The sequence below is a fragment of the Myiozetetes cayanensis genome, unplaced genomic scaffold, assembly GCF_022539395.1.
Source record: "Myiozetetes cayanensis isolate MyiCay16 unplaced genomic scaffold, myiCay2020 scf33, whole genome shotgun sequence".
Taxonomy (NCBI): Eukaryota; Metazoa; Chordata; class Aves; order Passeriformes; family Tyrannidae; genus Myiozetetes; species Myiozetetes cayanensis.
In genome coordinates, this window is record NW_026087555.1 from 2,126,838 (window position 1) to 2,152,894 (window position 26,057).

Genomic DNA, 26,057 nt, shown 5'->3' on the forward strand with positions numbered 1-26,057 from the left:
CATAGCCACACCTGAACTTCCACCAGCATTTTCTAGGTATTAGTCTTTCACTATGGAGCCCCTGGTGGTCTAGGGGAAAAGGTGCCGCGCTATCACCGCGGAGACCCGGGTTCGATTCCCGGTCAGGGCCACTCCCGGGCAGGTGGGGCTCGTTAGCCCTTAAAGGCAACCCACCTACGTCCTAAGGACCTCGCTGCCACCGTCCAAGCTCGCTTGGCCCTGGCAGATGAACCTTAGGATTAAAGGGTGGGCTCAGTTCCGCGCACACTGTGTCTCACCTAAAAAAAAAAATCCAATGCGCAGGCTGGAAGGTGGAAAGACCTTCCCCGGATCTTCGCTTGCGAAGACTGGCCATTATTATTAGTCTTTCACTAGAGACAGAAGTTGTCACTGTGTCCACTCTTACATACCATGCTGTGTCACTGGTTCACTATAACCTCTTTGACAGTTAAAAGACCTATGGAATGTTGGGATTCTCTTCTGCAGTACTGATACGATTCAAGTAATTGAGGGCAGGGAAATTTCATTAGGCTTCAGGCAGCATTTCCCTATTCGTTCTGCTGCATTTCACCATTAGTCTTTATAGTGGGCAGTTTAGCTAAGTATGAACTGGCAAAACCAGAAAGCATTATAGTACTTTCCAGGATATCTACTATCCAGGGGAAAAAAAAAAAGTGTTGAAGTTTGTATAAATAATATTCTAACATTTTTATAGCACTAATTCTCTCATGGATCATTTCTTCACTTCTGCACCTAATATTTACATATTAGTAAGAAACTCCCTTTCCCTCACAAGTTTGCTTTATACTTGTTTAGAAAAAAAAAATTCTAACAACATCACAGAAATTGGAGAGAAACAAAAGGACAACAAAGGAAAAAACGAGAGTGAGCAATACCCTAGGGAAAAAAAAGTAACATCACAGTACCAATTCCTGTGACACAACTTAAATAATATGCTGTGAAACGGTCAAGCAGGCCAAATAAGAATAATATAAAAACAATTGTTCCAGTTTATCTTCTATTTATTTGAAACAGCAATGGGGCTGATGACTCAATAAACCAGAATTAACACTTCTTCAGTGAAGCTCAACTATAACCTCCTATCAGCTGGACTGAAGGAACCTTTGGCTGCTCATACCACAGCACTGCACCAAAGCAACCTAGCAGCCAGATTTGTATAATAAAGAACAGGGTGTGACAAAGCCAGGCTATCAGCTGGAAGTTGCTTTAGACAGCTGCAAGCCTAGCTTTTCTTTCTTCAGGCTTTCAAAGGAGTTTCAGCCACAGACACTCAAGTTCTCTTTGGGCCCGAAGCTTGACCGAGTTTGAGAACACTGGAAATATCAAAGAGAAAGGAAACTACACATAATGCAAGTCACAAGCTCATCACTTTTTTATTTTTTTTTTATTTGTGTTTTGTATAATTGAAGTTTCATTCAACTCCAGGAATGTCATATTCCGCTCTGTGCCTCCAAGCAAAACATTAATAGGCAAAGTTGTTTTGCTCAACTTGCGCAACTCCTGCTACCTGTAGGAATGTCCAATTCAGAAAAATGCCAGACTGTTCCAATTTCTTCTTTCCTTGAACTGTGAACTTTTCTTTGGAGCTAGAAAAGAAGGAACAGCCAACCAAATTTAAAAGTGGAGGAAAGAACCATGGAGACAATTAAACAACTGGCCATGTTTGGTTGAAAGCAACCACAACTATTTCTGACTATATCCAGTTAGCCCGTTTGCCACAGTAATGCAGAAAGACTTCTCTGATAGTGGGAAATTAAAATTAAGTAAGTCTTTGAGCTAGAAAGCAACAAAACACACCCATGCAAAGGTCTTTTAAAGGAAAGGAGAAAAGACTCTTTACTTCAGGTTGCATCATGCACTTATCTTCCCAGTGTCTCCCTTAGGAATTTGCTTACGATATAAATAATTTCCATCTGAATTGATTCAAATGAAGCTCTCTTTCGTTTATTAGCAAGCTAAACATATTTTCATTTCTTAATACAAATGAGAAAATTTTGATCTAAGGATCATAGAAAGGCAATAAGGGAACAGAAAATAATTCTTTTTGCTTTTCTTAAACTTAAAAGCCAAGATTTGCACATTGTATATTTATCCTGAAGAAATTATGCCAGTAGAAATCTCAGGTTGCTGGAGGATTATTTTATCCAATGCAAAAGTTAAATTATCTTGGTCATATTATCTGCAATTTCAGCAATCATGCACAGGGACACTTCTGCACAGTTATGCTTTAGTTGCTTTCTGCTTCTAAATTGCTTCCCTCCCTTGTCATTAAAGAAAGCAACAGCAACACTTAACACATTGTATGACAGTCTTACTTAATCCAGCATTATAATCCATTTTTAAAAAACCCAAACAAGTGAGGAAACACTAGGTCAAAAGTAAACTAAAAAGATACACGGTTAAATGTTGCTGCACCTCAAAGTTGACAACAGTCAAAGGATGTACCTATCAGATACTCAGAGTCAATCTGTTTGCAGTATTTTACAATGTCTGCACAGCTGCTCATCAAACAAGGAACATTCTTTTGCTCTAATCAAATATAAAAATAGCAGTTTGGCATAGAAGAACTATAACCTTTTATTTCAGCACAGAATGGACTGAGTATCTACAGAATTTTTTCTAGATGTTCTTTATTCAATGCTCCCTTCACAAAAACAACACAGGCAGCTCAATACAAACACATTTGCTGCTGACAAGCCATGATTTGGCCACATGACTGTCCCGCCTGTATTTCAGGTATTAGCTATGTCAAATCTAATTATCAAAGACAGCTTGACAAGGTCTTTCACGTTATTCGGGAAAGGTGCACTTGCCAAAGCCCTAGTGGAGGCCATGGTGTATAACATCAACCCAGCTCAACCGAGGCTTGTAGTTTTGCTGACAGTTTTTCCCAAAAAATTACATAAATAATCACTAGCCAGCAAGCCTCTTCAAGGACTGTCAGGAATTCAGTGGCCCATGATGTGCAAGAAATCCTGCCTGTCGTGTTTACAATCAAATGTATGAGGTCCTCTTTCTACATGATGGCTGCTACATGAATTATACGGTTTTTAATTGTACCAATTATGAAGGCTTCTGTATTAGTTTGACAGAGTGCTTTAGGCTATTCTGCCCTTAACTTTAGGCATATCAAAGAAGGTATATGGACTGAATTACAAGTTTTTCTAGTTAGTGGATGCTTCTTCCTTTCATTACCTGACATGGTTGAAGGGTATACAGACACCAGGATGCAACACTCAAGCACACACACAAATACCAGTGGCAGCTCATATGAACACAATATAAACATTTCTCATACTACCCGAAATAACCCACCCAAAACAGTTAAATGTTAAGGCAGTATTTTAAGCATAAATGTCTATCTTAAGAGTACAAGGGAAATCATTCAAGGAGAAGCATATTGGCACATGTGATTGAAGCAAGAGTTCAGTATAATGGATACATGCTGCAGCCACACATGCAAGAAGGGAGAGCACAATATCCACTTTCCTCAGAGACCATACAATAGTTCTGATATAACTCATACTTCAACTCCTTTGCTTCAGTGTGCAGAGGAGAGATTATACAAATAATTGTTTAAATACAAATGACAGCTGTATCTTTCAGGAGAAGAGGCAGAGCAGCCACAGAAAGCAAATGTTCTGCAAGGGCACACGAAAGCAAACAGCGCAGCTCTGCAGTCCTTAGTCACATACAGGTTGTGTGAGACACCCCTACATCCAGGGTCTAATAGCAAACTAATTTGCACAAATGATAGGTGACATAGCAAGAGCCTGGTGACACTGTATACAATGTGACAAATGTATACAGTGTGGAAGCCATTAAAACATCCGAACTAGCATCACACCCAAGACACTGGGTCACTAAACCACACACAGAAGGCCTGAAAGCCAAGGTGGGGATGCGGGTTGAAAAACATCAAGAAGGAACAGGGAGTTGCAGTGCCTGAGACTTCGGAACAGGACAAAGTCTCTCACAAACAGGCTCTGGGCCTTACAGAAGTTGTATTAACGACAGACTAGGGAGGGTGCACTTGCAGAAAGAGATAATATCTAACCCCAGGACCAGTGTTGCAAAGCATTATTAGCTTTTCCTCTGGAAGCTCCAGTAGGACCTTTCTATCTTCCACCATCGCAGTTTCACACATAGGATGTGCAAGACTTGGAATACAAATGTGCATCTAGATGAACATAGGTCCTTGGTGCTCTCAAATATTCATTTCTTTTTTCATCTTCACTTCTTTAGAGGCACATTTAAAGCTAGGAGTCCAACTTGTACTAATATATGTTGCTGACCACAAGAATGCTCACAAAAGTACTGTGTAACTGTGGGATGATGCAAGAGAAAGAAGAGATGCCATGGGATGTGAAGAGACAGAAGTCTGAAGAGAAAGAAATCTCTAAAGAAAACCAGAAATAAGATAAGATTCGCTCCTTTGAGAGGACTGCTCTGTTCCTGTGGCCAAAACCCACAGCACAACATTATGGCTTTTCTCCAGCACAGCCCACTCTTTCAAAACAAGTGACTTGATCCCACATTTATTTAGAGTATAGAGTAAGCAATAACAGACACAAAATAAAACCAAACATACGTATCACAAGCTGATTCCCCACAATTTCTACATCCCAGCAACCTACACCAAAACAAAGTAAAACATACCAAAGACCAGTGCAGGAACCTCAGACAAAGGTAGTTCAGTAAGTTTTGAACAGTGTTCACAGTTGCACAGATTATATAGAACTGAGGACAGAAAACAGACAGTGATTTCCTAATTACAGCCTGGTAAATGAAGGGCAGATGGAGCTCGTTAGCCCTTAAAAAGGCAACCCCTCTACGTCCTGAGGACCTCGCTGCCACCGTCCAAGCTCGCTTGGCCCCGGCAGATGAACCTTAGGATTAAAGGGTGGGCTCAGTTCCGCGCACACTGTGTCTCACCTAAAAAATCCAATGCGCAGGCTGGAAGGTGTAAAGACCTTCCCCGGATCTTCGCTCGCGAAGACTGGCCATTATTATTATAAATGAAGGGAATTTCCCCTTCAGAAAATAATTTCTCTCAGTAAAAGATATATAAAGGCATTATCTAATTCCTCTGTATTTAAAACTTTAAACACAGTGCCATCAAGACAGATGAGACATACAATTGGTTATATGGATACAAAAGGAAAGGAAAAGCACTTGTTTTCTTTCATACATAAGGTTATGGGAGGGAGGGGGAAGGGAATCTTCCCTTGCTATCTGTCTCAATCCCACAGCAGGCATCTGCAAATGGGAACCTCTGCATAAACAGTCTTCTTGCATTCTTGGTCTGATGTCAACTCACAGCACAACTATCCTCTTCTCCTTATTAGTAACAGAGATTAGGAAAATGCTTTATAAGGCACATGATACTAATACCGTAAAAATTGAAAACTTTGTGACTACTGGCAACTTACAATTAAGCTGACTGTTGCCCATGAAAACTCCAACTCGCTTCTGATTCTCATTTTGTCATCTTCTTTCCTATTGGTGTAAACACACTGGTTTTACAAACAGTTTATCATCTTTACTCCTGTTTTCCAAAGACTCATACTACTCTAAGAATGTTTGTCCATAATCAACCAGTGTAAAGCAATGGAACCAAGATTTAGTTCATGCATCATTTAGTAGTTCAGTAGGAGCCACTTGCTTTGCGTTACGGCAAGAGTTGAGTTAGGATTCACTTCCAGTGTTGTCAGACAATCTTTTTTTTCTGTTATTAGTTACCACTGCCAACACACAGAAGAAAAAGGATCCAAAAATTCAGTCAATTACTTTTAGGGCTGGGTAGTAGCCAGTAGGAATACTCATTGCTAGGTTCAGCAGAGGTTTGCCACATGATGACATTAGCATCAGCGAGGAAAATTTCCTTTCTTGGCTTGTATCTGCTCAAGGCTGCAGTCACCAAATTAGGATTAAGGATGGGTCCAGAAGGAACAATTTAGGGCTAAATTTAGGACTGGTGTCAATAGAAACCATCTGTTAAGACAGAGACTAGGTTGGGTAGGGTCACTGAGGTAGGAAGAGGAGAAAAGTGAGCCACAGCTGGCAGTGAGCTTGAAGGGGTGCAGCTGGCTATGCTTGTGTCTGAGGCAGGCTGTAGCAAGGAGCAGCAGGGAGGCAGGACTAAGCCAGGGTACACAGCCAGGACCAGCAGCAGGGTCAGCATGTGCACAAGGTGGGACAGCCACCTGCACCTTCAGCCAGAAAGAACTGCCAGGCACAAGGCAAGTTTTGGACAAAGCAAGCCAAAGCCACTGTACCACGACTAGTACAGTTTCTGTAGAGTATTGCCTGACTAGATGTACCTCTGGAAACAACTGCTAGATTTGGGGTACATTGGGGTACATTTCCACCCAGCAGGAGCCTGCACATTCCCAATTCTAAAATGGTACCAAGGTAAGCGCAGTGCCACATCCTTTATATTCCAGAAAGTGCAAAGAATCAAAACAGATGCATTCAATGCCTCGCTGGAACATTTAACATGCAATCAAACCAAGCAGTTCAAATCCAACACATCATTTTCAAATCTGCATGCCCCTATACCAAAACAGTTCTGGTTAGGGAATTGAATGGGTAGTCTGAAATTGTCATACAATTCCCAATATAATCCCAATGTCTCCAGGCTATCTTACAAAATAAAATATGCTAATGCACAGGCAATAAGGTTAAATGTCAGGGCCTCCTAATAACTAACTCCATCTCCAGTGATGCCTTGATGTGCAATTCTATCTAATCACTTGGCCTCTCACTTCACCCACCTGTAAACAAAACCAGCAGCCCAACCTACTTCACGGCATGTTGACAGGTTACCATCTAAAATGCTTCACGCACTTTGGAATTTTTTTTAAGTGCTATATAGGTTAAGAGGTTTGTTTGTTTATTTTTAAGACTAATCTCCTATTAATGTGTTTTAAAGTGAACATACTTTACCCGACAAAGAAAAGCAATGCTACAAATAGAACACCGGACCTCATTAGCAGGACTTTAAAATGAGTTGTGACTTGGCTGATCATAAGTAAGCAAACTCACCTTTCGTTTTCTTGATGACATTTCTTGCACACAGATCCTTCTACTAGGTTTTTCTAGTGGCAACCCTAAAAAGGAACTTCTTGCTATCATGAGTCCCTACCACACCAAGCTGTTCACTGCAGGAACATAGGGCAAAGCAGGAATTCAGGCCGAAAGGAAATGCTTTAATTATTTCATATCACTAACAGTATGCAGAGGGATTAGTCACTGCCAGACAGACGTGCTTCATTTTACTTAGACACAGAACAACAACTCTCAATTCTCTCCATTCACATTCATTATCCACTTACAACAGTAACTATGTATCTTCCCGAAATGAAAACAAACATTAAGCCAGCTCACAGACAAACATCATTATAACTTAAGAAAACAAACAAAAATTAATTGAACTGTTTACTGACACCAAGGAATTCTCAGTTCCCAATACTGCACATACCACTGAAACATTCCCATGGGCTTTGATCCAAGAAGTCCACACAGCATCAAAAGGCAATTTGAGAAAAGTGACTGCCAGAAATCAAACCTAACACATTTAAGCAAACAAAAAAACCACAGGGGGAAAGGAAAACAAACACACAAGTTCACTCAATAATGCTAAATAAATGAATGCTACCACAGCATTATTATATAGCATTGTACAAAACAGTATGCCTCTTTTTCCCTTGGAAAAGGTTAGAAAATCCTTTCATCTGAAAAGGCTGAGGAAAACTGTACTAGAGAGCATCATAAGGAGTCCCTTTCTAGAAGCAAAGCAACTGGGAAGTCACCAAGTGACTTAAAAAAAAAAAAAAACCAACAACAACAACAAAAAACCCAAACAAACAAACAAACCAAAAAAACACAAGCAAGAGAGAAATCCCAGCACCCCCTCCTCAGAAGAGAACTGACATGCTGTCTTTCTCTGACATTACCAATTACTGACATCAATGTATTCCATCTGCTATTTTATAGAGATGCAAAAGCTATCTTTTTCTCCTCTAATTGTTCTCCTGTGACTAAAAATTCAACTGACATTTGCAACACTTAAGGTTTTGTAAGGGAGGGATGCAACCAGGGAAGATGGCAGTTTACTCTGGGGAAAAAAAAAGAAAAATAAAACCTGGGAACAACATTCCTAGTTGTTTTGTCATTAACTTGCCAGCAGAGAATCCTCTGCTCTGTAACATCTGTGGCCTGTGGCAATGCTGTGGCAATCACCAGACAGTATTCATTCTGCTCTTGCATTCAGTAAATTACTCCTACTCAGTAAACTGCTACTAGGTAGGAAAAAAACAATGGTAGATGCACAGAAACAAAGGAAAAATTATTTTAAAAGTCCAAACCATAATTTTCCAAAGCCTAGCAAGGAATTAGAGGTACATACTTCAGAGAGGACTTGATTCAGCCTTTGTTCTGTCCTAGAAGCTCTGGGTCAAACACTCTTAGGAATCATAGAATCATAGAATCAGCTGGGTTGGAAAGGACCTCTGAGATCATCAAGTCCAACCCTTGATCCACGACCACCAGTTACTAAACTAAGTGCCACATCCAGTCTCATCTTAAAAACCTCCAGGGATGGACAATCTACCACTTCCCTGGGCAGCCCATTCCAATGCCTGATTACCCTCTCCAGTAAAGAATTTCTTCCTAATATCCAACCTAAACCTCCCCTGGCAGAACTTGAGACCAAGCCCTCATGTTGAGAGTTGCCTGGGAGAAGAGACCAACCCCCACCTGGCTACAACCTCCTTTCAGGGAGCTGTAGAGAGTGATGAGGTGTCCCCTGGGCCTTCTCTTCTGCAGGCTAAACAACCCCAGCTCCCTCAGCCTCTCCTCATAGGACTTGTGCTCGAGTCCCTTCACCAGCCTGGTTGCTCTTCTCTGGACCTGCTCCAGCACCTCAATATCCTTCCTGAACTGAGGGGCCCAGAGCTGAACACAGCACTTAAGATGTGGCCTCACCAGCGCTGAGTACAGGGGAAGGATCACTTCCCTGCTCCTGCTGGCCACATTGTTCCTGATGCAGGCCAGGATGCCACTGGCCTTCTTGGCCACCTGGGCACACTGCTGACTCATGTCTCCATGCTACCAAGTGCTAAAACACATGCCTATTGGACCTTTCCTGCTCATCCTTAGTACTTAAACTAAAGTATTCACATGAGTTTGCTTTATAAATTTTCACCAGAACAGGCAGCTAAAGACATCGAATGAGGTGAGGCAGGCAGCAGTTTCTGGTGGCTACAGCAAGAATCATCTGAAAAGTCACCCTACTAAGACCTCTCAAAAGGGAGACAGAGAGAAAAGATAGAATCACAAACCATTGACCTAATGTCAACTATTTTCCAATCAAAAATCCTTCCTGGCATCCCCCAGTGTCTACTTGTCACTTTGGGAATGCCATCCCAACACACCCATCCAGGCAGTTGGAACAAAACCCGGCAGCTGCTCATATCTCTCTTGGCTACTACACTAATAATAGTGTGTAGAAAGCAATGTTCCAATAAGGCCATTCAAGAACATCCTCATGAAATGTGAGATCACCTCCTGGCCACTATTAAACTACAGGAATTATCTATATTTAAAAGAGAAACTGAAAGAAAGGGCTTCAGGGGTGAAAAAAACCTCTATGAAGAGCATCCTGACTCAAAATATAACACTCTTTACACTTAAAGACAAATTTTCTTGACAAGGATTTACTATCAATCCCAGACATCAAAAGCATACAATCCCTTTGGTCTGCTCACAAGTCTTCAAGATCCTAAAAGCAAGCAAACCATAGCTATCACTAAAGGAACAGAAAATACACACAGCAAATTTTATTTATAAAGGGACTGAAATTGAAATAAATATTGATGGAATTGTTTGGGGTTTATTTGATACTTCTGTGGCATCAGAAGCTTTTGTTTCAGGAGGGGCTTTGATTACTTCTTTCTATTATGTGTTGCTTACAAACCCAGTTAAGTTCCATTTAGAGAAACTTTTCCCTGTACCAGAGAGAAGTGTCAGGGAGACACTATCAGATTAATTGCTATGTGGTCCAGTTGCTTCCTCCATCCAAAAAAATGCTACTGCTTTTCTTGATTGACATCTTAATTACTAACTGTATTTTTAAATGCATTAATTGTAATAATGCCAAACTAATTTTCAATAAGGTATCAAAGGGGAATCAGGCATTGGAATGGCCTGCCCAGAGAGGTGGTAGATTCACCATCCCTGGAGGTTTTTAAAATGAGGCTGGATGTGGCACTGAGTGCCATGATCTAGTAATCACAGTGGGGTTGGATCAAGGGTTGGACTCGATGATCTCGGAGGTCTCTTCCAACCCAGTTAATTCTATGATTCTATTCTATGATTCTATGAAAGCCACCTTTCTTGCAAACACTTCTATTTAAAGAACTACAAGCAAAAGGTACAATGAGGGAAAATAAAAATTCCTCAGTGAAGCAAGCTTTGCAATAACTTTACAAATCTGAAATGGATTTCACCATGTCCAGGAAGCGTTATTGCAAGGTTGGTATACCTGTTTTTCTTCACATGAGGATACTGTCTATGAAAAAGTGAATTATGATTTGCTATAAACCTTAGAAATGCCAAACTGCTGACTTAAATTTCCGCTTGAATAATCTGCACATCAAAAGCAGCAAAGCTGCTTCCTGAGCCCATACTGCCATGCCATCCATACTGAGATGTCCAACACATGAGTGTAGGAGAATATGGCACATTCTCCTACTGGATTCTATATTATGTTAATTTACTTGAAGAGGATAAAAGAAGTTTATAACTACTGCTCAATTCAAACAATGATGACAGAAAAAGAGCAGTGGGTGCAGTCTTCCCTAACGCAGAAGGGAATGACACAAAACACTTCTCTGTGATGTTCCAATATTCCTGAAATGCTTGATAGACAAATGTCCCCAAATTTGAGGCAACAGCTTAAATAGTGATGGAAAGAAAGATATAAAAAGGTGAAGAGCTTGCCCAAAGCTGCTCACAAAATCACTTCTCTAGACAGCTTGCCTCTTTTGTTCATACCATAAAACTATTCATGTCTGTGAAACAACCTCTAAGCTTGCAGACATGAACCACGTTCACTATAGCAAGATTCTGAGGACTGACCTGAGAAGGAACCTATAGCAACAATTTAAAAAAAAAAAAAAAAAAAAAAAAAGCCCAATACAAATTACGTTGTACCAAAATATAAGGTATTTTTGTAAATAAAAATGAATTCATATCTAAGACACACTGGAATTACAGATATACAAAAGCCGTTAAGGGAGACAGGAAGGGAAATATAAAATTTCCAGGTAAGTGAATGAAAAGAAACATCTCTGTTGAGCCTCAAAGCTACATTTTCCAATAATATTTGCATCTAGGATATCACATACTACACGTATTGTGTAATATTTGCATACACACAACAAAATGCACTGTCTGTTAAGTTAATCAGACACAGCCTCTCACAGATCTTCCAATCTGCTTGGCATCAGATCTCAGCCCTCCAGGAGGGCATTTCTATTCATCAATACCCTCAGAGCAGGTTACACTACTTGAGCACTACCTAGAGATAATGGCCATCAGTCCTCAGGTGCCTGAGCTCTGCAACAGACTGATGAGTCAGAGAACACACTTTGGGTCTTCTTAAGCCATGGCATCTTGTCTCACTGGGTTCAAATGTCCTTCAGTTTTGCTACAGGCCCTCAGTAAAGTCCATCTAAGTAGAGAACCAAGCTCCTACACAGGACATTCAAGGACGTTACACAAATATTTGCCTAGCTCATTATACTAACTACATAACAACTTGAGCTGAATGTCTGCAGCTTAGCACCATTCCTTCACAAAACACTGCAAAAAACTCCAGTGAGAGAAGAGAAGCAGGTGCCAACATTGCCAACATTAAATTTCCATTCTCGACTAGCTAGTTCCCCACCCCTCAGGATGGCAGCCTTCCCCCTCAGGTGCAACCATACAGAACCCCACAGGACAAGCAGTAATGGAAGACATACATATGTGTTTTGTGAAACAAACAAAAAAAAAATGGTCACGGGACAGAGGAGTTTTTCTAGATTCTTTTTAGCATAAGATTCTCTTACTTCTTGTGTTGTTTTTGGCTGAGATAGTTAATTTTCATCACAGTGGCTGGTATGGGGCTGAGTTTTGAATTTGTGCTAAACACAGTGATGATAATAGGGCTGGTTTTCTTATTATTGAGCAGGGCTTAGACAGGGCCAAGGCCTGTTCTTCTTTTGGTACTGCCATGCTGGCAAGGAAGGTGGGGGTGCATGGAATGCTGGGATGAGACACAGCCAGGACAGGTGACCCAAACTGACCAAAGGGATATTCCATACCATATGAAGTCACACTCAGTAGATAAAGAGGGGGTTATTTGGAGTGATGACATTTGTCTTCCCAAGTAACTGCCACACGTGATGCTCTCCTGGAGACAGCTGAGCACCTGCCTGGCCACAGGAAGTGGTGAATGAATTCCTTGTGTTGTTTTGCTTTTGTGTAGTTTTTAGTTTTGCTATTAAACTGTTAATATCCTAACCCACAAGTTTTCTACCTTTTAACCTTCTGATTCTCCCCCCAGTCCTGCTGGTGGGGGAGTGAGTGAGCAGCTGCGTGGGGCTTGGTTGCCAGCTGGGGTTTAAGCATAACACTTCGAAAATAAAATAATAATAATAAAAACAAACAAAACCTCACAAAACCAAGCAAACAAATAAAAAACCACAAAGGATGCAATAGTTCCAGGTACTTTTATTTCTTTTAGCAAAGATCCTCAATCTACTGCAACAAGGGAGCAGTGAGACAAGAGTTTTGAAACTGCGTGTTTTGAAATGACTGAAAACAAAGGAAAATGAAGCACAATACAAGTACAGTAATATTACCACAGAGCGTGTGTTTAAGAGCAGACTGGACAAAGTCAGCTTTGTTCCTGAAAGGCTTCCAGGTTGAGAAGCTGAACAGACAAAAGCTTTGGAGGAACAGTCATTTGGCTCTCGACTGAGTTTGTCAGTTGGTCCAGGCCTCTTCAACAGCGACAGCACACAACCTGATATCTTAACAGGAAAAAAGCTTGGACAAGTTATACTGCTTTGTTCTCGGAGTGCTGACGTATTCCAAAGGCTGAAACTATGCAGCATTCCCAGTCTGCTAATCCACATAAGCTACAAGCTCAGCGCCAGGACAGATTTCCAAGAACTGCTACCCGCTGTCAGAATGATATTTTGAAAAGTTTTTCTCAGGTCCTCAGTGACCTGGTAGCCTGTTCCCTCCACCTGTTCGAAAGATAGTAGGATTTCTTATGAAGAAGTATAACTATATATTCACTTAAAACTGCTAAAAAATTCCTTTTTTTTTTTCCTTTTTTTGTTCCATCATACCCACATTCAATATTTTTCAAAGCATGCAACTCTTTCTAATGACTGACAAAATAACAGATTAAGACAACCAAACAAAAATAAGGTGCTTGCACTCTGCTTGGAAAGAAAGCACAGGTTTTGAGACTAGATACATTACAGTCCAATTTTTCTTAAGGCTTAAATGTTTGAAGTGCAACAAGCTTCAGACTCATCCCCATTAATTTATTCATCATTCCTAAGCCTCCATACATCAGCCTAATGGAGGACATGGAGAAAATTCCAAGCTAAAGAACACTCACTAGCAACAAAGTGGCTGAGAACCTGCTCCTGTACACCACACACTACAATGTCCTTCGAGGCCCAGGTCTGGTACACAGCCCTGCTCAGTTTCATCCTGGATGCTCAATTTTCCCTGCCAAATTAAACAAAGCATTGTTTTTCTTCTTCAAGGACACGCAGTCCCAACCAGCCAGGTGCATATACAAAAGCTGAGGAGAACTGAGAGAAGTTGTAACAACCAGATCTGAGAGGCAAAGCCTCTCTCTGCCCTACCTATTGAGCAGATAACCTCCACCTCCCCAGTCCTCTCAATTAAAGAGGCAACAACACGACAACAACAGAGGTGGGGGCTATTAAACCACAATTTGTTTAATAACACTGATTTTCCATCTCTGTAGATCGTTTTTCCCCCCACACTGCTCCTTTCCCACAGAGGACAAGCCTAACACGAATGATTTACAGGAACTCCTGATTTGGCCTTGGCCTGTGATGGCCACATTGCTTCGGAGGGTTTGGATGTTTTCCCTCTATTTTTATCCTGAAAGATGAGCAAACACACAGGATGGATAAGAACTAGGAGGAAAGAAAAAAAAAGCATTCACAAAGAACAGGCAAGAAGCTCCATCCATAGTTATGAGCTGATATGGAAAAGCAATAACATGACATTTAGGCTGCCTGTCAAAAAATCAAAAAAATGTCTGTTTAGAAAAAATAATTTGAGGATAGTATAAACCCAGACACAGACTTGCCTTTCCAGTATCTTATTTCCCAATGAGACAGCTAAACATGCACTTTGGACAGAAGGCATGCATCTATCCCAGATGTATAACATGGGGTATTATAAATTGCTGCCCTCTTTTCTATCAAAGTCACACCCAAAAGGCAATAGCCTCCACAGCAGCTGCTGGGATGGAGCACATGAGGCTGCCTCACTCAATTCATTGCAAAATTGATGGCTTCGTTTAAACTTAGCAAAGAAGGTGGGTTTGACTTAGCAACAAGGCAGATTTTGGGTGCTGATTAAAACTGACAACTACAGTGGGTGGCAGCAACCACCAGCAGAGAGAGATGTTAAATTCCCTGAGCAGTAGTTTCTTAAACTATTCTGCCAATATGTGCCAATGTTTATTTGAACATCTATTTTACATTGACTAGATATTCCAGAAAGCATTCAACTTTGTTCAAAGTGTCTTCGATAGCCAACTCAAAAGCATGAAGACTATTAAAAGATAAGCAAAACACTGAGAATGTTGTAACATCTTAAGAACAACTGTCAAAGAACAACAGTAAATCTAGTCTTGAAACTTAAAAGAGTGACATTAGACCCGAAAGGAAACCCTATCAGACATAAGAAAGTCATAAAAATTATCTCAAGAAGCCACAACCCACACTATCAAAACATTAAGCATATTGCCAAGATTGACACGCTGTGGACTGTCTCCCTCAAACAGCCAAGCCTCTGGTTATTGGGTTAACATGTTAAGTGCTGCACCAGCAACTGAAGTTGGCATTGTAAAGCAAAAACACTAAAGTCAAGGTAAACTACATACATTAATTATGTCATGTTAAAAGACAGCTGGGGAGGAGGAGAGAAGTACTGGGATGCAGTTCTTCCGTGCCATTCCAAACATGTTTTCACATGCTCCTTTCTAAAGCAAGGGCAGAACACCCGGCCTGTTTGCTACTCCCCTTGCTGTACACCGAAGGAAAAATTAAAATAAATTTAAAAAAACCCAAAACCACAATAGAAGCATCAACATAGAACTGTCCCCCCTGCCATCCTTGAAAAAAATCTGTGCCAGTCAGAAGGAGACATTCTACCTCAATAAAACTCTATGAAGTCATTTTAGGCTTGACTTGAGAACTGTTATCAGTGTCATAAGCTCTGCTTGTTAAAATTTGAAACAATTTTGCAATATGCAGCTGGCAAGCACAGGCTAATTTTAGGTACAGCATACACCTGCAGTCTTAGCAGTGGGCCTATTTTTCTTCACTTAATTGGAAGCAGGTGTCTACGTTTTACAGCCTGTAAGGCGAATCCACCCTTTTTCCAACTCTTTAAGACAGACTGAGATTCCATGTAATTCTAAAATCATATTTCTAAAACATTTGCCATTTAAATAAACCAACAAAAACTTTTCAACATTATCAACCAGACAATTTCTCTAAAAATTATAACACATTTCTGTTGGGTTTGCCTTGAAGACTGAAAATTACACTGATCACTGACATTCTCTTTAATGGCTGCTTATGCATTTTATCTAGAGCTGAAAAACAATGCTTTTCCCCAAAATATTAAGAGACGTTTATTTAACAACAGTCTGTCATATCTCTCAGCACCAAGAACATCCATATAAATTAGCGAAATTTCATATTATCTGACATCACATCTTCTAGCTCACTAGCACAATGCTCCACTTTTAATGCAGAAAAAAAAAAAAAGAGCAGTGGAACATCTACAGGACAAAGACGATAATGGAGTTAGTAAGTAATTCAAGCTGAAAAGACGAGATTCAAGATGACAAACTGGCATCCTCCACAGAATGAGTCTGACACTTTTTATAGCTACTGACACAGTAACAAAGGCTTTACTTGGGGTGGAGCTAAACACAATGTTCTCCAGAGTACTTTCTCAAAAGAAAGTACTTGCCTGATCCTTAAAAGAAGCAACTTTATCTACAAACAAGGCGGGGAGGAGGAGGGAAGTACTGCCATAGTTAATTAGGCCCTAGCTGTGGCAATTATCTTGAAGGAAAGGCAAAAGCAACGTTATATTATAAGCAGCACTTTCTTAAGGGAAAGCTGTATCAGATGGGCCCTAAAGTACCTGTTTGCCTCAGTTTTCTAATGTTTCCATTATTGAGCTCAATTCCAATAGAAAGTGTGGGGGTTTTAAAGGTACATACTGCTTAGTAGTCTTTGCAATAGAAGATCTAGTGCTGCCCTGGAAGAAATTTTTATCTATCATGGCCCTAGCAAAGTATATTTCAGATTTAAATCTCAGAGTGTTCACTAATAGCATTGATTTGTTTATGGTTATGTCACCTAAAGCATGCCTTCCAATAGAAATAAAGCTTGGGTTTGAGGTACTAATTGAAAAATAAAATAGCTTTCTAAAACACTGTGTGAAGATTTATTAATTCAGAGCTGTCACTGAATTCAAGGTGGATTAATCAGTGTCCTAAATAACCACAGTTGATTTATGAAACTTTCCACTCAAGTTCAGCTAAGGCCCTCTCACAATAATCCCCACTCCCCTGGAATGACATGAGTTTTTACTCAATCTTTGGATTCTTCCTAAATCTTTAGTGAATGTCCATTTCTTCTCTAGAAGTTATTAATAAGTTATTAAGGCTATATTAATAGTTTTGCCTTACTCCTTTGACATGTACTAGAGTGTCATGTAAGTAGAACAGTACTTTTGTTGCAGAAAATTCCTAAGACTTTGAGAGCTGGCACACACTGTACATGGTTTCATAACTGCAGATTATACTAAGGAAAGCTTTAAAACAGGGATAATTAGTCCTTAAGGAAAAAAAAAAGCACCATGGTTCAAGTGATTTGAGAGGCTTTTATGTGGTGTTATTGTGGATTACCACAGCCTTTACATTTACATAATAATGTACATACCAGGGCAGACCAAAACCCTACCTTGGACCAGTGTCTGAAAGGTCAAACACCACCACACATTAAGAGAACTGGCCAAGAAAAAAGATTATGGGTTTGGACAACGCAGACATCAGACTGGTTCTTGGGATTGGATGAGGTTCTTCAGTCAACTTCGTTAAAAGAAAGATTCAGTCTATTCTCCTAGGTTGGAGGTGGGACTGGGAGTGGCTTTATTTCTCTTGCTGACAAGATTTCCTGTCTCCTTTACTTGTTGCTGGCGAAGTTGTAAACGACCAATGACTAAAAACACTCCAGAGGAAAGAGAACTATCAAACTTTTATTTTATTCTCGAATGCAGATATACTCCTTGAAGTAAACCAGCATTCTCTAGTAACAATCACCAGTAACTCTTCATTTTCCAACCAGCTCTTTCTGTAGATTAAATAAATACAGTTCTAGGTTTGTATTCTGTCTGGAAGAGTGCAAGAAGCAACTCTCCTGTGAAAAATATAAAACAAAAATAGCAATAAAAATTAGTATCAGAAGCCTGAGCACACTGAGCTGCCTGCAGAGATCAGAACTGGATAGTCAGGATGTCCACTGCACCAAATACAATGCCTAAGACACCACAAAACCGAGTTTACAACCCAAAATCTCAGGGTACAGGAGGAATTACCCTGCACTCAGCTGAAACAGAGACAGTAGTGTAACGAGGGACAGGTCTGCTCCAGTGACAACCACACAATGGGGCCTCTGGGTAGCAAGTTTCACAGGATGCAAGTAGAGGGAGGTGGTTGCTCTGCATTGTGGCAGGAGGGAAAAGAGTATTTGAACACTGTGATGTCACACAGCAGTAGTTGATGCTGACTTGATGAAGGCCTTATGATGCATTATGGCTGAGAGGCCCATGTGAAGTATCCTTCCCCATCAAACTTTGTCTAGGCTTCCCTCAGATGGGCACTGCATACAGAACACCTCTTGAAAGCCTCCTGGCAAACTCAACTTTTCTGTTGTCTTAGCTTTTCTATCTATCTTCTGTCTTCACCAGCCCATTACAAAATCACTGCAGTTGACCCAAAAAGAGTTCTGCTCTGTTTTCATCCTAAATCCAAGAATGGGGAGGCTGTGTTTCCAGGCACATGGAATAGCTGTGAGTACACACTCACATGTATCCTTTGTAAACTCCCTGTGAGATGCCAGGATCAAAACCTGTGCTCCTGCTGACTCTTCCTACTCCATCCTGATGTCTCATAAGAAGTGGCAGTTCCTAGTATGGGTTTAGGGAAAAGTCTCAACTTCAAAAAAATATCTTCAAAAACCCCAAATAGATCTCACACTTGTGCCAAGAGACCCAGAGCTAGACTAACACAGGAGCAAATACATAGTATTCATCCCGTGTATTCTCTAGCTTCCAACAATCTGCATCTCAGATTTTTAAGAGCTTAGAACTAAGAGCTTAAGTTCCTTTCATGATTCAGAATAAGGATTCTCTGATCAGGCATCTTTAAATTCAGTTTCTCTCAACAGAAGCCCAACTAGCTCCATCCAGAAGTTATTTACAAATTATTTTGATCCCAACTTGTTTAACTGAACTGGAATCCCCTGAGAAATATTACAGTTCTATTTTAAAAAGCATACATGTATACCATTTGTATTTACTGATCACTAAGAGTGGGAAAAAATGTCTTTCTATGCCCCTTTTAACCATATTTAACTGTTGCAGAAAAGATAAAGAACCACCTATTGTTTATTCATTCTTTCAAAATTAAGTTTGAACTAGACAACCCAATGATTCAAACCATTATACAGGAAACAGACAGCTTTGAGTCAGTCTTCTTTATCTTTCTATCACATTCTTGAAACTACTGTAACTTTAAAGTGTAAAGATACACTTCACTCTGGAAATTCAACAATTGGGAATGTAAGAGATCCTTCTTTTTTTCATTGTCTCTCTCTTTTTTTTTTTTTTTTTTAAGCAGTATAGTCCTGTACGAGCAAAAATCAGTTCTTCTGCCATTCAGGTGAAAAATACAATCCCATACAACAGAGGAGATGAATGGAAGGCAGCTAAAGAGAGGATCCACATCACGATACTGTTTTGTCCTGTGAGACACTGACGACTCCTATGAAGTAGAGGGAGTAGTAGCGGTATCTGCTTCCAGCTGTCAAGATGTAACCCAATGCAGGCAGAATATACGTCACTTACAAGGCTCTCTGTCAAGCAGGAAGTGGGATCTATTCAATTACACCAGTTATTCACACCTAAAGAATCTCTGCAACGTTTGTTGTAAGTGGCTGCTTTACAAGTGAAATAAGGAAAGCACTAAGGGGGGAGGGGAGAATGCAGGTGGTGTCTATTGCAGCCCCTTAATTTCCCACAAATTTAAGAACAATAGTGCACCTACGACATTTTATATTTTACAGACCATTCAGAGATGCTGAGCATAATTGCTCAGGAATCAATTAAACCAGATGCAAATCTTGTAATCTACCTGGTTCTAGAAACAGATAAATATTTTAGCTATTTTAGCTATTTTCTGTTCAAAAGACTAAAACGATTTTCTAAAAGTTGTAAATGTTGTCTAAGGTAGTCATCTAAGCTTGCTTTATTATCACATTCTCTAAATTGCAGTAAGCCTGTCTTTGTGCAGAAAATGCAGTTTTGACAAAGTGAATAGCGAGCTCTGTGTCTAGACCACTTCTCAAGCTTGCTTTTTTGGATCAAATACTAATCCCATTTGGTTTCCTGACAGCAAAGGAATCAGGTTCCTCAAAGAATTCAGATGCCGATGTTTTCTTCTGAAAACACAAGGAGGACCAATACCCTAACCACTGGGGTTCTGAAGGGTTTTCACTTCTCCTTGTGTTTCCTCTGGTCCAATTTGTCTTTTAATGCCTGTTGAACTGTGGCAATGCTTCACTAGCACCAGAGGAAGGTAACTCAACTTCAACCCTGTCACTCAGGGCACTGTAAAGAGGAGAGATAACTGCAGAAAACTGAAATGTAAGGAAAGGTCCAACCTGTTTCTACTTTTCAAACAAGTACAATGAAGCACATATGTTTGTTAGAACAAGGTACAGCCACTACACTCAAGAATAAAACTTATGACTCATCTCAGAAAGGAAAGCATTGCTTAGACCTGAACACAGAGCAGGAGAGTCTCAAATAGCTTCTGTAAATATTTCTCATGGGCTAGCCCTGAGGATTTCATCAAGCACTGTGAGGCCAGGTGGCTCTAGTCAGCACACTGACCCCTTGGCTGCCACCACACACAGCAAAGCACACTGAGCACTGCACTCCAAGCCAAAAATTACCAGCACGGGATTCTGCTGTGGCCAGGAGGCTCATTCCAGTTAGGACTTCCTTACCACCATCAGCTTCACTCTTTTAAATTAAGTTCTGTATACATAACCATACATGAGAAACTAAGGGCTTGGGGCAGTTGCCAAAATACTGTCTCAATGCTTGAGAAACAGAAGTGGAATGATTTCCCTCTACTGTTCTTATCCAAGTTTAGAGACACTTTTTTACTTTACACTCTAAGTTAAGATGATTTACACCAACACTTCAAGTCACAAATTTCAAATGATGCTCTAAGATCATGATTTGCAATAAGCGAATGTAAACTGGCCAAAGAATAACAGCTACAAATGAGGGAAATTTGATATGGCATTTTCCACCTTTTTATCCAGGCACATCAATATCATCCCACTAGATATTCAGGGGATTACAACACTGTACATTAAGTTAAATGGTAAAAATCATATTAGCACAACACTACATCAAGAACGTACATTAGCATGGTCATTCAAGGAAAACGACATGATTCTCACATAAACTACAGCACAGCTAACCCTATACCTATATACCAGTACACATATATTCAACGAGCAAAACATAAAATTAACAAAACACTACCACAATTTAAGAGACCAAAGGCATAGAACTGATAACTAGCGCTGTCAGTGCAGCACTACAAATGTGATAATTTCCCACCACACGTAAACTTCTGACAAAGGGGTATTTCTCATCAGCCTCTTCACAGACTGCAAATGCACATACACGACATAGTTACGTTCAGGTATGCAGTTCACAGACGCTCAGCTCGCAGCGCACCGAGAACACCTGAAACCGAGTCCCCCCAAGGGGATTTCACACGGCAGCTGGCTCCGGGCTCGCACCGCCGAACACACAATCCAGGCCCGGCAACAGGCGATAGCAGGGCAGTGTAGCTGCCTCTGTCCCTTACTCCCCTCCGCGGCGAAGGGCTGGGGAAGACCTACGTCTCCGCAGCGGCTGATGGGGTACCCAAGGCAGAGGCTGGAGCACGCCAGTGCAAAGCCACCCCCAGCACGGCAAAAGCTCCCGGCGCCGAGCCCCGCGCTGCCGGCAGCCGCCCCCGCAGCTCCCCCGCACCCTCCACTTACTCTTGGTCGCGGCGATCAGGTTCTTCCCATCCTTCAGCAACTCCTTGATAAACTTATTGGTCTTCTCCAGCTCTGCCTCGTGGGCTCTCACTCGCTCCCTGAACCAGGGGCTGTCCAGGTAGCAGTCGCTGAACTCCAGGGGCTGCAGCCCCATGGCTGCTGTTGTTGTTGCTGCTGCTCTGGGGCTCGGCTCCCCGTGAACAGCAGCGCCGCCGGGGAGCCCTCAGCAGCAGCAGCAGAACCCTCAGTGGTCGCGGCCACAAAGAAAGAGCAGCGACCCGCCCCGCTCGGCGCTGGGCGCGGGCAGTGCCGAGCTCCGCCGAGCCGCCCTGCCCGCAACCGGGGACGCCTCGCTCCCGGCAGCCCCGCCGCGACACGCCCGGCCGGGCGGGGCGGGGCGGGCAGAGCCCCGGGCCCGCCCGCAGACCGCCCCTTCCGAGCGCCCCCGCGGCGACGGCGACACCGGGCGGATGGCTGGGTCTGCGCCGGTGCTCTCGGCGTCCGGGCGGAGCTGCTGCTGGAGCACCGCGGGCGTCCCTGAGCGGGGAAGGCGGGCAGGTACTGCCCTACCAGGGAGAGCCCTCTGCCCTGCAGAGGCACCTCGGCAAGTCAGAGAGGGTGGGCAGGCCACAGCCGTAGTTTAAACAGGGCAAGTGTCGAGTTCTGCACCTGGGATGGGACAACCCTAGTTGTGTGTACGGACTGGGGAATGAGATGCTGGAAAGCGGTGCCGCAGAAAGGGACCTGGGGGTCCTGGTCGACGGCAAGTTGAATATGAGTCAGCAGTGCCCTGGCAGCCAGGAGGGCCAACCGTGTCCTGGGGGGCATCCGGCAAAGCATCACCAGCCAGTGGAGGGAGGAGAGGAGATTGTCCCGCCAGCTCTGCTCTGGGATGGCCTCACCTTGAATACTGTGGCAGTTTTGGGCACCGCAACAGAAGAAAGATATTATGTTATTAGGGAGCATCCAAAGGAGGATAATGAAGAGGATGAAGGGTCTTGAGGGGAAGGCGTATAAGGAGCTGCTGAGGTCACTTGGTCCACTCAGCCTGGAGAAGAGGAGACTGAGGGTAGACCTCATTACAGTTACAACTTCCTTGTGAGGGGAAGAGGAGGGGCAGGCACTGATCTCTTCTCCGTGGTGACCAGTGACAGAACTCAAGGAAACAACATGAAGGTTTAAGTAAAGGGAGGTTTAGGCTGGATATCAGGAGAAGATTCTTCACCCACTGAGTGATCGGGCATTGGAACAGGCTCCCCAGGGAAGTGGTCACAGAACAAAGCCTGACAGAGTTCAAGAAGTGTTTGGACAGAGTTCAAGAAGTGTGTGATTTTTGGGATGTCCTGTGCATGGCCAGGAGTTGGACTGGATGATTCTGATGGGTCCCTTCCAACTCAGCATATTCAATGATTTTACCAGCTTCCAGGCCCCCTCCACCTCAGAAAAACGTTCATGGGCTTTAGGAAGGGGCTGAGCAGGCTCTCAGTGGGAGGATGCACAGAGCTGCACACGGGCTGCTTGATCCATAATCAGCCATGGTGGTCTGCCAGCTGAGAAGGCTGGCACTGCTCACCTTCCCCTGTCCTGCTCATGTGTCTGCCCATGAAATACTCTGCAAAGAGAAGAGGTAGACTCACCTTTATGTCTTCATTCAATAAAGTAGTATAAACAGTTTTTGTGAACAAGTACTGCAGCAAGAGCAAAACCTCGAGAAGACAACTCGAATTATTTCAGTTAAGAATGTTAGGAAACTCATCAAAAAAAAAAAAAACAAAATAAAACAAAGAAAGGCTTGTAGTTATACTTTTATTTATAATTTAGCTATAGTTTCATGGTTTTAATGGTTTGACCATAGTGCAATTCATAGTGCTTTAGTGGGACCCTGTTAAATGACTGGGGCATATATATTTTAGTCATGAATGTATGTGATGTCTCCATTGGGAGTAACTTCAATCTATTTTGTTTTCTGTATTTTGGCAAATTGCGTGTTAGTTCCTGCTCCGTTTGAAACAATGAGCTTTGGTATTAATTCAATGTACTATTGTTGAGCCCAAGTTAAACCTCATCTGCATGTCTGAGATGAAGATACCAGTGGAATATCAACCCCTTCCTGTATGACCCCACGCACTGACCTGCAGAAGTCAAGTATGGAAATAGGGGGGCACTTCATGAATCTCATTTTAAATTAATCTGCAAGATAATTGTTTGCTGTGATACTTTTTTTCTAATATTACTTAACTGAGAAACTACTATGTTATTCAAAACTCAGTTTAAAAATAATTAAACAAAAAAAACACCCTAAAGAAATAACAAACAATCTTTATCTCTGTTTAGATTACTGGAGCAGCATTTTGAGAGTAAGTATGTCTTCATGAATTGTTTACTTTGACCTGTAGTTGTCTTTGGCATTAGTTGGAATAATATTTTTAATGCTTGTTTATAGTTACTGTAGTTTCCCTGTTATAATTTCACTGAAGTGTTGTAAAGTAATTGGATCCCATGCTTTGTGTGGATTTGTGCTTGCATTCAAATTAGAAAAGAAAAGAAAAAAAAGAATGTTTAGCTTAGTACTGAGTTTTCGCTGGCAAAAAACCACTGGCTCTAAAGTTTAGGTTTGTCCTACCATGACAAGCCCATTAAGGAAAATTGGTCGACCTGGCTCAATCATGTAAAGTAAAAATGTATTCCATTCTAATTGCACGTAAAAGGAGCAGCTGAAGTCCAACAGAAATACACACATAAACATAACACAGTTTTTCCCAGAATAGAATTAACTTATTTTTACATAATGAGACAAGGAACCAAAATCACTATTACATCGATATTCTACACTGTTTATCCAGACAACATCTTGGATTCCTATCACTAAAATTATTAAATATATCTTTTCCTAAACCTGACCCACCAGTCAGACTCTAAAACTTCAGAATTGTGATTTTAAAAAAATAAATAAATAAAATGGAAGACTGGGAAGAAATAGTAACCTGTTAACAATTACATATCTAGTGAGCAATAAAAGGAGTTGCCCTTTTGTCACTAAGGCTTGAAGTGTCTTTATATCAGCAGTTTAGAAAAATCTTTCTTCTGCCATTCCCTACTCAAGGTAATCAAATTTTACAGCCTTATTGTAGCCTCTTTTAAGAGACTATAAGATAGGTTGACTATGTGAAGCCCTAGAAATATCCTGTCCATAAATAGTGTATTTAGCTTTCCTTTGGCTATTTTCCTTTGACATTCATTGCATGCATGGTGTCAGAAAATACCCTCTTCAAATCATTCTATACAATAGGGATACATCAGCATGTCATATATTTTGTTCCATCTTATCTTCCTTACGTTCTTGTCTGATCACCATTCTGATTTTCGTGCAAGATGATATTCTGATCTGTGGCTGACTGCGTCTCCAGGCTGTATGTTATGGAGAGATGGTTTGGAAATTAGTGAATTTAACTTTCAGTGTTATTGACAGTTTATTAGAAAGTATTGATATCAGCTCCCAGCATTTTCAACACATAGTTGTGTTGTTGAAAACATCATTAGCAACAACATCCTTCCAAGGAGTTATAGTTTCTTGTCTTGTCTAAGCACTTTTACCTCTGTTAGTCCTGTTAAGGGTTTAATAGAAAGTTTATAGAGTTTCCTTCTAACTCACTTCTTGCTTATGACTGTGACATCACTGTTGGCTTGGATGATCTTAAGGGTCTCGTGCATATGTGAGGTACCACTGGGCTGCCTGTTCCCTCTGCTCTCATCCATCAAGAGTGCAAATAGAAACTGACTGATCTCTGACCACCCACGATGCAGACCAACATTATTTATTCTACTGACAACCAATTTCATTATTATTATTGCAATCATGTATATATCTGATAAGATGGATATTCCTTTCTGGCACTCCCTTACAGCAAAATGTTTATCCAACAAATTATTTTAGAATGCAGCTGTATGCTTTTTCAGTGTTACAAACATTGTATTCTGTGGCCGTTTTTCCCCCAAAGTGTTCTGTCAAAAAGCTGTATGGGATTAACAAATATCCTCCCCAGTCTTTGAACTGAACTGAGTCTTGTGAATTCCAAGGATTTTACACTGCCACTTTTTAGTAATTGTCCTCTACAAATGGGTTAAATTAGCACAGAGTACTGCTTCATTTATGCTTAAAAATAGGCACTATAAAGTATTTATGCTATCTGTTCGGCATTTATTTCCTCTGACAAAAAAAAAAAAAGTTGATCTAGTTTGGAGAATTGTGGAGTGACAGAGATACTTATTACAGTATTTGGTACAATCTAGCTCCTGTTACACCTTACTATCCACAGGTGATAATTGGCAGTAGGT

General features: G+C 41.3%; 1 protein-coding gene across 1 annotated transcript in view; it reads right to left on the reverse strand.

Annotated features, from left to right (window-relative positions):
• Positions 1 to 22,044, reverse strand: part of ARHGAP10 (Rho GTPase activating protein 10) — a 145,951-nt gene extending 123,907 nt beyond the window's left edge. Inside the window, exon 1 of the mRNA XM_050327363.1 lies at positions 21,723 to 22,044. Within this exon, the coding sequence (XP_050183320.1) occupies positions 21,723 to 21,876 (154 nt within the window). The 5' untranslated portion in view covers positions 21,877 to 22,044. The remainder of the gene's footprint in view (positions 1 to 21,722) is intronic.
• Positions 22,045 to 26,057: the final 4,013 nt, after the last annotated feature.